At 40.1% G+C, this 13,562-nt stretch overlaps 1 protein-coding gene across 7 annotated transcripts in view; it reads right to left on the bottom strand.

The window, feature by feature from the left end:
- Positions 1 to 13,562, bottom strand: part of rasa1a (RAS p21 protein activator (GTPase activating protein) 1a) — a 232,161-nt gene that overhangs the window by 89,746 nt on the left and 128,853 nt on the right. For all 7 annotated transcript variants that reach the window (XM_069890456.1, XM_069890428.1, XM_069890408.1 and 4 more), the window contains 2 exons: positions 9,920 to 9,972; positions 6,032 to 6,182 (listed from right to left, as the gene is read on the bottom strand). In XM_069890456.1, coding sequence (XP_069746557.1) covers positions 6,032 to 6,182; positions 9,920 to 9,972 — 204 coding nt within the window. The remainder of the gene's footprint in view (positions 1 to 6,031; positions 6,183 to 9,919; positions 9,973 to 13,562) is intronic.

Raw genomic sequence — 13,562 nt, 5'->3', positions numbered from 1 at the left:
TATAGTAAAGCAATCACATTTTAAAATTAAGTCAAAATCATTTGAAAATATTAATACTATTTTTTGCTAAAAGTGTCGCCTTGCTTATGGATTAAAAATATCTTCATTTTATTGGTAACACTTCAAAAGTTCACATATACTGTAGTGCTTATTAAATAAATAACAATTCAGACCATATATATTTCTTTAGAACCATGAAGAGAGATACCAATATAGGAAGCACTAGGAGTGCTTGAAAGCATCTTTGACCTGGTAGTAGTGCCAGATCAATAATAAAACAGAAAAAATGCAGATACTAAATAGAAAGAAGGCAATAGATAGGTTGGAAACACATCCCAAGTGTACTAAATATCAGAATGGATTTTGGATAGGTTAACCAGCAAGAAACGTACTAGGAGGAAAAGGATGATTTTCAGGCTCCTACTAATATTGTTTAGCAAGGACACATGCTAGGCCGAGCTATTCATAATGGTCTCTCTAGGATTGTTGCACGATGTAATAATTTTATGGCTGATCTAATTTTGGCCTCAGTACAGGGACTATTTTCCACTCTCACCCTGCACCTCTTGACACTCCAGTTCAAATATTGGGTTTAAAACTATTTAATTAGTCTGGCTCCATAGTGCAATGCTGTAGAGAATTCAAAATGCTCAAAATTCTCCACCATCACAGGGGAAATTTTGTTTTCCTGAGGCATTAATTAATCTTGCCTCAACACACACCAGATTTATAATACCCATCTCCCTAGTCAGTTGTTTAACCAATTGCTCTATTCTGGTGGACAAGGTGGTGAAGAAGTCTGGCATGCTTAACTTCATCATGGGGTGCATTGAGTATAAAAGTTGGGATGCACCCAAGGATGTGTGCTTAGCCATCCGCTCTACTCTTTATACCCCCATGACTGTGTGGCCAGGCACAATTCTAATGCCATCTACGTTTGTCGATGACACCATAGTTCTCGACAGAATCACAAACGACAACGAGGAAGCGTACAGGAGGGAGATAGATCAGCTCTTGGAATGGTGTAACGACAACAACCTTGTGTTCAATGTCAGCGAAGCCAAGGAGATGATTGTGGACTTCAGGAGGAAGTCGGGAACATGATTCAGACCTCATCGAGAGCTTAGTAGTGGAGAGGGTCGAGAACTTCAAATTCCTGGAGGTCAACATCTCTGAGGATCTGTCCTGGAGCCTCCATGTTGATGCAATCACAAAGAAGGTTCACCAGCGGCTATATTTTGTGAGGTGTCTGGGGCGGTTCGATATGTCACCAAAGACTCTCGTAAATTACTACAGATGTACCATGGAAAGTATTCTGGCTGGTTGTATCACTGCCTGGTATGGAGGCACCTACTCTCAGGACAAGAATAAACTCCAGTGGGTTTAATTCAGCCTGCAACATCACAGGCATCAGACTTCACTCCATCGAAAACATCTACATGAGGTGTGTCTTAAAAAGCAGCCTCTATCCTCAAATATCCCCACCACCCAAGGCATGCCCTCTTCACTCTGCTACCAATGGGGAAAAGGTACAGGAGCTTTAAGACGAGCACACAGTGGCACAAGGACAGCTTCTTCGCCGCTGACATCAGATTCCTGAATAGTCAATGAACTATAGATACTGCCTTACTTTTCGTGCACGCTTATTGGTTTTTTTAAAGTTTGTTTTATAGTAATGTTGTAAGATTTTTATAATATGTATTTTTGCACTGATACTTCTGCAAAATATCAAATTTCATGACAATAAATCCTGATTCTGATGTCATGTTACAAGCTACATAAGATGAGACTGCATCTGGAATATTGTATGCAGTTCTGGTCGCCATGCAGAAGGATGTAATTAAGATAGACTGACTGCAAATAAAAATTGATGAAGAATATTTCAATACTAGAGCCTGAGTTATAAGGGGAACAGGCTGGGGGTGTTTTACCTGAAATGGGCTGAAGTGTCTGTTTACATGCTGTACACAGGTTACCCTTACTCATATTTTGGAACCAATGACCATAACTTTTTTAGTTTTAGAATAGTTAATGAGAAAAAGAGGAGTGATTTACAGGGTACCAAAATGGGGGAAAGACTGATTGTTTCAATTAGGCTGATTACCTCTTAGGCACTCCCACATCTGTAAAACATGTCCCTACATCTCCTCCCTCAGCTCCACCCAGAGCCACTTCCAGGTGAGGCAGAACTTTACATGCACGTCGTCCAATCCAATCTACTACATTCAGTGTGTCCTCCTCTACATCAGTGAGACTGTAGCTTGTGCACTACTGCAAAGTGTGGAAAGAATGACACACACCAAGAAGTGGAACACTGGTTTATTGCTTACATAACCTCCCCACTGCTGATATCAGGAGTGACATCAAAGCAGTGCCGGCCTCGGATGGATCAGCGTTCCCGCCATTGCTGTTGCATCCCATTGTGCGGGTTGTCACCTGGGATGAAGGTTATAGACCCCTGCGGGGTTACCACATTTCTTGGCCATTTGTGTACCGGGTCACATCCTGGTTAGCGAGCCGCTACATGAGGCCTCCCCACCCAACCAAGAACTGCCGATCGGAACGCTATCCACCACTTTTGATGGCCTACCTCTGCACCGCGGGGGCTGAGTGGAGACCGGTTGGCTAATGTCCAGATGTGCTGACTTGAGGCGGTCGATGGTGAAAGTCTCTTCTTTACCTCCGATATCCACCACACGTCAACCTGTTATATCTGACTACTTTGTACGACCCCCTTGTACGGCTATTGTAGAGGTGTCCAGTGTGCCCCCCTCAAACAAGTGTCTGCACTTTGGACGTCTGGCAGAGCATGCAGGTCTTGGCCCACTGACTGACCTGTTTCTGGAAGCCATGCCAGACAAACCTACTGACTACCATTTTGACAGGCTGTGTATTGCGTCGAAGATCTGCAGTCTCCAAGCTGCCTGGAGCATCTGGTTATTGGGCAGATGGTGACATCCTCCAGCCTGAGCCCAGAATTTGCTGTCCTGAATGCCGGGATCTCAAGGTCTTCCTGTTGTGCCTTGGCTGGGCTGAATAGTCTATTCCCTGGGACAGACCCTGAGGTGGGGGGTGGGGCCGGACAGTGTGTTGGCCAACAGTATGTTTTTCTGGTTTTGATATTTAGAACCATAGACCATTCGGTCAAAAGAAAGGCCCAGTCACTTGGCACGACACATCTTCACCCACCCAGTGGATAATTATATTTTTAATTTCTCTACCAAGAGGATATGAAATCTTAGCCACCAAGCATATGTAGGACAGAGGTTGCAAGATTCCTGCATTTATAATGAATACCACCAACCATGAGGTGAAGTTACCAATTGGTGCTCTCTTTGAGAAACAATTCTTATAAGGGTGATGTCATATTTGTTGTATGTTGACATGAAAACAGTAAAAAAAAGACTATATTCATTGCAATGGTGATTTATAACTTTCAAGCCAGTTGAGCTTTGAAGACTATGGACCCAATACGGCAAATGGGACTAGCCTAGAATGACATCTTAGTTACTACAGGTGAATAAGGTCAAGGGGCCTAATTGAATGCAAGTGATATGATTGTTCTGCAAATCTTTTCAAGTTTACATTATTTTATCAATCTTGTAATCATAAAAAGTATGATTAATTTGCCAACTTCAATTTTTACACCAGATTAAACCATAGAACATTACAGCACAGAACAGGGCCCTTCTAGTCTATTTTTTTGCACCCAGTCCATAACCCTCCATACATCTCCAATCTATGTACCTGTCCAAATTCCTCTTAAATGTTAAAATTGATCCCACATTCACCAGCTCAGCTGGAAGCTCATTCCACACTCCCACCACTCTCTGTGTGAAGATCCCCCTCAAGTTCCCCTTAAATTTTTCCCCTTTCACTCCTAATTCGTGTCCTCTGGTTTTTAATCACACCTACCCTCAGTGGAAAAAGACTATTCTGTCTGCCCCCCTCATAATTTTAAATACCTTTATCAAATCTCCCCTCATTCTCCTACGCTCCAGGGAATACAGTCCTAACCTGTTTAACCTTTCTCTGCAATTCTGTTCCTGATGTCCAGGCAACATCCTAGAAATCTACTCTGCACTCTTTCCATCTTATTGAAATCTTTCCTGTAGTTAGGTGACCAAAACTGTAAACAACACTCCAAATTTGGCCTCACCAATGTCTTATACAACTTTACCATAACACCCCAACCCCTATACGCAATACTTTAATTTATGACAGCCTATATGCAAAAAGCTCTCTTTATAACCCTATCCACCTGTGACACCACTTTCAGAGAATTATGTATCTGTCTTCCCAGACCCCTCCGTTTTACTGCACTACTCAGTGCCCTTCTATTTACTGTGCATGTCCTTTCCTGGTTGGTCCTTCCAAAATGCAAAACCTCACACTTGTCTGCATTAAATTCCAGTGTTATTTTTCAGCCCAGTTTTCCAAATGGTCCAGATCCCTCTGAAAGTTTTGAAAACCTTTTTCACTGTCTGCAACTCTTCCAATCTTAGTGTCATCTGCAAACTTGATGATCCAATTTACCACATTATCATCCAGATCATTGAAATACTGGTCACAGGCCTCCAGTCTGAAAAGCCATCATACAACACTACTCTCTGGCTTCTCCTGTCCAACCATTGTTGAATCCAGTTCAATACTTCATCATGAATACCTAGGGTCTGAACCTTCCTGACTAACCTCCCATGTGAGTGGCCTGACTAACCTCCCATGTGAGTGGGACCTTGTCTAAGGCCTTACTAAAATCAATGTATACAACATCCACAGCCTTTCCTTCATTAGATTTCCTGGTAACTTCCTCAAAAAACTCTCTAAGATTGGTTAAACACGACCTACCATGCACAAAGGCATGATAATTTCCATGGTTACTTATGGAGCCTTTTTTAAACAATGGAACAACATGAGCTACGATCCCATCCTCCAGCACCTCACCTGTGGCTAAGAACATTTTAATATTTCTACCAGAGCCCCTGCAATTTCTACACTAGTTTCCCTCAAGGTATAAAAGAATATCTTGTCAGGCCCTTAGGATTTATCTACCCTCATTTCCAAGTACTTGCTCCTCTTTAATCTGTAAATGTTCCATGATCTCACTGCCTGCTAACCTAGCCTTTAATCCTGACAGGAACATACAATCTCCATACTCTCAAAATTTCATCTGAAAAAGTTCTACCTTTACCTCATACATCCTTGCCCGAAAAGAACTTTTCCCAATCCACAAATTCGAGATCCTTTCTCATTTCATCAAAATTGGCCTTTCTCCAATTTGGAATCTCAACCCAAGGTCCAGACCTATCCTCCATAAATATCCTGAAACTAATGGCATTATCATCACTGGACCCCTAGACATATTTCTGTCATAGGGGATCCAGTATTGCACTCTCTCTAGTTAGTACCTTTATATTGATTTAGAAAACTTTCCTGAACACATTTGGAAAAACTCCAAGCAATCTGGTCCTTTTACAGTAGTGAAGTCCCAATCAATATGTGGAAAATTAAATTTCCTGCTATCACAACCTTATGTTTCCTGCAGCTGTCTGCTAGCTGTCCACACATTTCTTCCTCCAATTATCGTTGACTATTGGGCGGACTATAGTACAACCCCATGAGTATGGTCGTCCTCAGCTTCACCCATATAGCCTTCAGTAGAAGAGCCCTCTGGTCTGTCCTGCCTGAGCACAGCTGTGATATTTTCCCTGATGAGCAATGCCACTCCTCCCCTTTCATCCCCCCACCCCATTCTATTGCATCTAAAGCAATAATTGTTTTGACACAATTAAAAAATAGCATAGGTAACAATTACAATTTTAGGAGTTAAAAGAGAAAACTTCATCAACTGGCTATAATTTAAACCTATTCTATATGCAATCAGGAATTTTGCTCGAGAGTTGAACTCCTTATCCATGTGAGGCTTTGCAGTACAGTAACCAGCCAAACAACTTTGAAGACAAGTGGCTTCTATTTGAACTGTAACTTTCAGTTCTATCTGAATTTAATGTGTAAAAAATACATTGATTACCTGTTGTAATACCGGCCACCCATCATAAACTGATTATTTGAAGTTGGAGATATTTTAAATCGTTGAATATTTTCATTTGTCCGAAAATAAAGAGAGTAATCGCCCGGTGTGTTATCTGATGGTCTTACAAGAAAGCCACGTATTTGGCCCACTAGAACAAAAAAAAACTGATTAATCATTCTAATTAATGCTTTTAAAGCAAACTAACAATTAATTCTTGAATTATACTTCAGGCAAGGAAAATAAATTTACATTTAAGTTATATGCAGCAGGTAGTCTATATGTATTTTTGCATTTCCTAACTCCAATCTTTTTGCCTTACTTTTAAGATATCTCATTCTATTCCCTTCATCCTTGTATTTCCATAATTTGTTTCATTACTTTCCGCAGATGTATGAACATATTTTGCACCTTCTTTTCTACCCTACAAGAACATACAAAAAAAAGGACTAGGCTGCCTGGCCAGCAAACCTTTCCACATTCTAAATGAATGTGGGAATAAATGGCTGATCTACCCCAGATCTTAATTTATCTTCTGTAAGAGTTCACATAGTATCAATCCCCTAATCTTTCAAAAATGTATTTACCTTCAATTTAAATACCTCTATTGATCTTGGATCAATGCCCCTGATCGTAGAATTATGTTTCTTTGTTTCTCCCAGCTGTGAAAACATTTTAACATCTTCCCTGTCATGTCCCCTTAACATTTCACGAAGAACATGCATCACTCTTCCAAAGTTCAAAGAATATAGGTCCAAATCATTAGCCTTTTTTCAATAGGGAAAACTTCTCATCCCAGGAAGTAGCTTGATGAATCACTTTGGACTGTTTCCAATCTTAATTTTTTTTTAAATCAAGAGTGGCCTCACCACACCCTGCATACAGGTACTCCCCAACTTACAACCGTAATTGGGACCAAAGGATTGTCGTATCTAGAAATGGACACATCGGAATTTTGCCCGTTTGCATGAAGAACTGAAGTCTTAAAGGAAACCTTTTAATCAAATATTGTAATTGACAAACTATAACAAGGATACAGGGCAAGTAAAAGCCGAAATGTGCTTACTTACTATGTTAGTAGACATCCCATAGTCCGTAGGCTGGGCGCAGCCATCTCGATTGGTTCACATATTGGAGTTTGGTTGGCACATGCACGAAAGTTAAGCGCCCTGATGATTTTGAATTAATGGCCTTAACTCTCATGCATGCACCAACTGAACTCTAATATACAAACCCACTGCGCATGCGTCAACCAAAGACTTGTACGTGCATACTGGAATCAAGATGGACGCACCTTGTCTATGTACCCTAGGACGCCGACTAACTATGTAAGTACGCACATCTTGGCTCTTACATACCCTGTATCCCTGTTATAGTTTATCAAATATACATAAACCGTGTAAATTATATTTTTTTTTTTAAATTCAGTCATATGTGCCTATGGATGTATGTGCATAGGTCGCAAGTCAGGAAGTACCTATACTTCCCTATTTCCAAGCTCTAATCCCATTGCTATGAAGGTCAACATGTCATTTGCCCTTTGAACTGTTTGCTACAACTGCCTGCTTTATTTTATAATTCATGCACAAGAACACCTGAATCCCTCTGTACTTCTCTGCTTTTCCAGTTGATCCCTTTTCTAACCTTACTGTCCTTACACAACTCAACCATAACCTTCCATCTAGTCCCATATTAACTCTTGTGTTTTTAACATTGTCAAGATAAGTGATCTCCATAATTAGTTTCACTCTGTCATTAAGTTAAAAAGTAAAAAAAAATAAAATATAGGTTTAATATTTTAGAAAGAAAAATTAGAAGGAAAAACATTCACAATCTTAGCGTTATCTCAGATCTATCAGATGACAGGTAACAGATATTTACAGCTTGCTTCAGAATTCAACTGGTTTTGAAAATATCTCTCTTCCTCCTTAATAAAGTTCAGAGTCCTGAACAGACTGCAGATAAAATTATTCTCATAATACACATTGCTGTCTGGACAACTTTTAAAAAAAACCTTCAGCTTTTCATTGCTAAACTCAGTTTTGATCCTCCGAAAAACTGAAAAATTCAGTAAATTTTCCCAAATGAATAACAAATATAAGGAAAATATGCAGGAAGATCAGATAATTGAAGAAATATTAGGGTTCTAATAATAGGTGGTTAAATTTCCCTCACATTGACTAGAACTCCCAGTATAAAGGGTTGGATAGGGTGGAATTTATTAAACATATCCAGGAAGTGTTTTTAAACAACATGTAGGTGGCATACTAAAAAGGATGCAATGCTGGCTCTCCCAATGGAAAACTGAGTTGTCAGTGTCGGAGCAATTTAGAATCAATGACCACAACTTTATTAATTTTAAAATAATTGTTATAATATAGAACCAGTCCACAAGTTAAAGTTGTAAATTGGAGCAAACTTAATTTTAATAGCATAAACAGAATTTGGTAAAGATTAATTGGGAGAGATTGTTGCAGGTAAAGGGATATCTGCCAAATAGGCAGCTTAAAAAAAGAGATGGGAGAGTTTGGGGACAGCATGTATGGCATGAGTATGGATTCCTAGATGACGAGAGATTTTGAGGCTCAGGGCAAGAAAAGGAAGGCATATATTGTGGTGGTGTGAGCAGTGTAAGAAACACAGCCACCATGTTGAGGGTCGTTAACGACAGTTTTTATTCAGATTCAGCACGTCCCTATAAGGGCAGCATGAGCTCAGTCACCTGGTGCATTGTGATGTCATAATCGCTGCCCAGGGTGAGCGCTGGAAAGGATGCTGGAGTCAGAAAGAAATCTCTGACGACGCCATTTCCCATGGCTGCCCCACCACGTGGTGATACAAGCGGGGCTAGTTTGCCATGAGGATATGCGCCGCCACACAATCACGTATAGACAGCTGGGAACAAGTGAATCCCTGGGTATAGGGAATTTAGGAGTACATTCAAGTGGGAAATCAAAAGGGCAAATTGGAATCATGATATTGCTAAAACAGACAAGGTTAAAGAGAGTCCAGAGATTCTACAAGTGTATTAAGGACAAAAGACTAATTAGAGAGAGAATAGGCCATCTTAAAAATAAGCAAGTGCCATAGGTAATGGGCAAGACCCTAAACAAGTTTTTCTCACCTTTATTTACCATGGGAAGACATTGATGCTTGGAAACTCGGGGAAATTAACAGTGGTGCCTTGAAGACAGTCCATTACAGAAGAGATGGTGCCATATATAGATAAATTCCCAGGGCCTGATCAAGTGCATCATAGGACATTGTGAAAAGCTAAGGAAGAAATTGAGGATGGCCTGGCAAAGAAATTTGTATCATTATTAGTCATGGGTAAGGTGCCATGTAACTAAAGTTGGCTATTTTTTTTCCCCTGGAGTACCACAGGCTGAAGGGTGACCTTACAAAGGCATGTAAAATCATGAGGGGTGTACGGTGTATTGTCAAGGTTTTTTTTCTCCAAGAGTATCAGAGTCTCCAGAGGTGGGTGGAATTACAACACTTAAAAGATATTTGGACAAGCACAGAGGTATAAAAGCTCTAGAGGGATATGGGCCAAGCATATTTAATTAAGTATAATGCAACAGAACATGAGCAACTTCTGTCACCCATATCAAAGGGTCAATGTGGATCTTTTAAAACCACATTTTTCAACACTTGTACATTGGATACACTTATGCTACTAAATTTATATTTAACCAAAGGCATTAAAAATATTTTATTACAAGTTATATTACTGCTTCACAAGTGCAAAATAATCTTGTTGAAGCAAAACAGTTTTTCAATTAAAATTCTTGCATCAAAAATGCTTCTCCGAGTAATTATCCAAATGCCTCAGAAATAAGGTCATTTCTATGCAATTAAGCTACATAACCTGCAATAGATCAGTACCTGTCATTAGTAGATTATATGCCTCTTGTTTTGATATCTTCCCACGAAACCAACTGAAAAGTAATCACAACATTTTAAAATCATGTTTTCTAATGCAATTGCCTGAACAAGTTGTATTCCAAGGAGTTAACTCTGCAAAATTAAACTGTGTAAAAGTGTGAAAGAAAATGTTGTAAATAAAAGTGTGATGCTCACCTTAGATATTTTTTGCAAGCATTTTAGAAAGTTGTAGATATAGCAGTAGATAACATGGTTAAGAAGCTGTAATGAGATACTGATCATCATTAGAGACCACCAGGAATCTGCAGATGCTGGAATCTGAAGCTAAGCACAATTTGGTGGAGGAAACAAGTGGACCAAGCAGCAGTGGGAGAAAATGAATAGTTAATGTTTCAGGTTGAAGCCCTTAATCAAGAGTGGGAATGTAGCGTGGAGAAGCCAGTGCAGAGGACAGGGTGGGAGGAGCAAGACAGGGGCTCACATGGTATTAATTGACCAGGAAGAGGGGAAACATAACAGACAGAGGCAAAAGATTGGCAGATGTCAAATAATAGTGAGAGAGGGGTTAAAAAAAAACTAAAGGGGTCAGATGAAGATGTGTCATTTAGGGTGTAGTGAGTGCTTAGAAGACAAAGACTGCCAATGTGGGAATTTGATAAGTATTGAAAGTGTCATTGGTGTTATAAAGAGATACCAGATGGAACCACGGGGAGGGGATCAGGGGGCAAAAGAGAAAAATCAGTGGAAACATGGGTCTGGAATAGGATGGAATCAAAGAAGGGGGGAGAGGTGAGAATGGGTGGCAGGTCTGGGTGGGAAAGGAATCAAAAGAAAAGGAGGGGAGACAAAACAAGGAATCTTCATTAGTCAAGACAATGACCAGGAAAATTATACTTCATAAAACACTGGTCACACCTTAGCTGGAGTACTTACTCAAGAAAAAAAGCGTGCAAAGGAGATTAACCAGGGAGTTCTCTAGGCTGGTACATTTCAGTTTTGATGGAAGAATGTAAAAGTTAGGTACTTTTCTTTGGGGTGAAGGAGGTTAAAAGGGGACATGACTGATGTATATCAAATTATGAAGATTTATAGATAGTACATTTCAGGAAAAATTTCCCCGTACAAGACATATTAAAGGACATAGATTTAGAGTGATGGGCAAAAGATTTGGAGGAGATTGGAGGGATTTTTTTCCATCTAGAAACTGGAAAGCTTGGTCAGATATTGGTGAGGGAGGAGGTGCGGTGTAGCACTTCTTATGCTCATGGGGTAGATTCCAAGGAAGTAATTGGTGGGAAGAGATAAGTGGATGAGGCAGTACCAGAAGTAGCAGTCCCTGCGAAAACCAGAGAGAGGAGGAAAGGGAAAGAAGTGTCTGGTGATGGGAACCCATTGTAGGTGGCAGAAATTACAGTGGATATTATTTTGAATGTCATGGCTAGTGGGGTGGTAGATGAGGACAAGGGGATTCCCATCTTGGGTGAGGGAGAAAGGGCCAAGGCAGATGTGCAGGAAAGAGTGGTGATGCTAAGTTAATGACAGAAAAGAAGCCATATTTTCTGAAGAAAGGACATCTCAAATGCTGGGAGCAGATGCAGTGGAGACTGAGGAAGAGGGAGAAAGGAATAAAATCCTTAGAGGACAGAGTGAGAATAGGTGAAAACAAGATAACTGTGGGAGTTAGTTGGTTTATGGAGGATATCAACAGATAGTTTGTCAACTGAGATTGAGACAGAGATCAAAAAAGGGAGATTGTTGCCAGAGATGGACTACGTGAAGTTGAGGGTGAAAGTTAGCAGCAAAGTATATGAATTTGACGAGCTGATCGTGGATGAGGGAAGCAGCATCAATGTAGTGGAGGAAGAATTGAGGATTGCCTGTGTAAGCTTGCAGCATGGTTGCTCCATGTAGCTAAGAAAAAGATAGGTATATCTGGGAGACCCATGTGAGTACCCATGACTGCATCTTTGACTTGAAGTAAGTGGGATGAATGAAAGGAGAATTTATTGAGGTGGGCACAAGTTCTGTCAGGTGGTGGAGGGAGACTGGTTAGGTCTGTATTTAAGGAAGAAATGGAGGGCCTTTAAATTTCTTTAAGCAGATTGGAGGTATATGGAGACTAGTCATCCATGGTAAAAATGAGGTAGCCCAGCTCATGTGAGATATTCCGGAAGTAGGTGGAAAGGGACTGGACCAAGGGGGACCGGGACAAAATGCAGTAAGGCAGGTGTACACTAATATAATGTGTCTACCCAGGCAATGCAATTTGTAGATCTTGGGTAGGAGGCAGAAATAGGCAGTGTAGAGTTGAGATATAATGTGGTTAGAGGCTGTGGAAGGGAGATTACCGGAAGGGATGTCAGCGATCGATTTGCATTGGTCTGCAAAGACAGTGGACAGAGTGGCTCATGTCCATGCTGTGCGACTCTATGACTTCTATTACATCATTCCGCAGCCTCCTTTGCTCCAGGGAAGGCAAACACCAGCCTATCCCATCTCTTCCCATAATCCCAGTCCTACAATCTGGATAACATTCTGTGAATCTGATCACTGCTCTCTCCTACATAACTACATCTTACCAATAGTATGCAGTTCTGGCCACCACACAATTCTCTCAGTGTGCCCTAACCAATGTTTTATAATATTGTAACATGACATGTTTCCAACCAGAAATATGCATTAAAGGTGGGGGGGAGGGGGAGGCAGGTGGGGGGGAAGAGAAAAGTTTAAAATAGATGTAAAGGGCAAGTTTTATTTTCAAACTCTGAGTGCTTGGTGCCCGGAAAATCAAATATCCATGCATCGATCTTTGTGGTACATTACTGGTCAGGGACTTTCAACCATCACTATCCTCCTCCTCTTACTACCAAGCTCATTTGGAATCCAATTTGCCTCCCGCAAATTTCTGCCTCATCTACCCCTATAGACATAACACGGATAGGGTTCCCCTTACCTACCACCCCTCTAGCTTCCACATCCAACATTATTATACCTTAAAAGATATACGATGAAAGGCTCAAGCCCAAAACCTTGTTCGCCTTTTGGTTCCCATGGATGCTGCAGGACCTGCTGAGTTTTTCCAGAACTTTATGTACTACAATAAGACCATGGCATTCACTTTAATAATCATCTGCTCATCCTTAAGTTTCTGCTTTGTTTTTTTCCCTCCAATTTTGTTTATTCCCAATAAACAAAAATGGAGATTCAGCATAAAGCATATTAAATTGTAACCTGAATTATTTTATAAAGACCTCAGTTATAATACTCATCAAAGCAAATATAAATTAATGACAAATGTCTAATTTCCTTGATTATGCCTGCTATACCTGCATGTTGGATGTATAACAAGATCATTGCTCCAGAGCTTTAAAATGCACTTCAAACTTCCATTTTATGAAATCATTACTTTAAAGAGAATTCTTGAGCAATCTCAATATAGAAAATTTCACGTCGCAACAATAATTGTTATATTTTTCCCTAACACAGCAAGAATATCCAAATTAATTAATTTTGATCAAATACAGGAATACATCTCAACAAGAGATGACATTGGAACAAAGAACTTGCAAACAAAGGTATTAATCCAATGATGTTTTCTTAATGAATTTTAAACTTTCATTGTACGCAATAGTCTACCCAATAA

The sequence above is a fragment of the Narcine bancroftii genome, chromosome 1 (genome assembly GCF_036971445.1).
Source record: "Narcine bancroftii isolate sNarBan1 chromosome 1, sNarBan1.hap1, whole genome shotgun sequence".
NCBI lineage: Eukaryota > Metazoa > Chordata > Chondrichthyes > Torpediniformes > Narcinidae > Narcine > Narcine bancroftii.
This window is presented reverse-complemented; position numbering and strand designations above follow the sequence as displayed.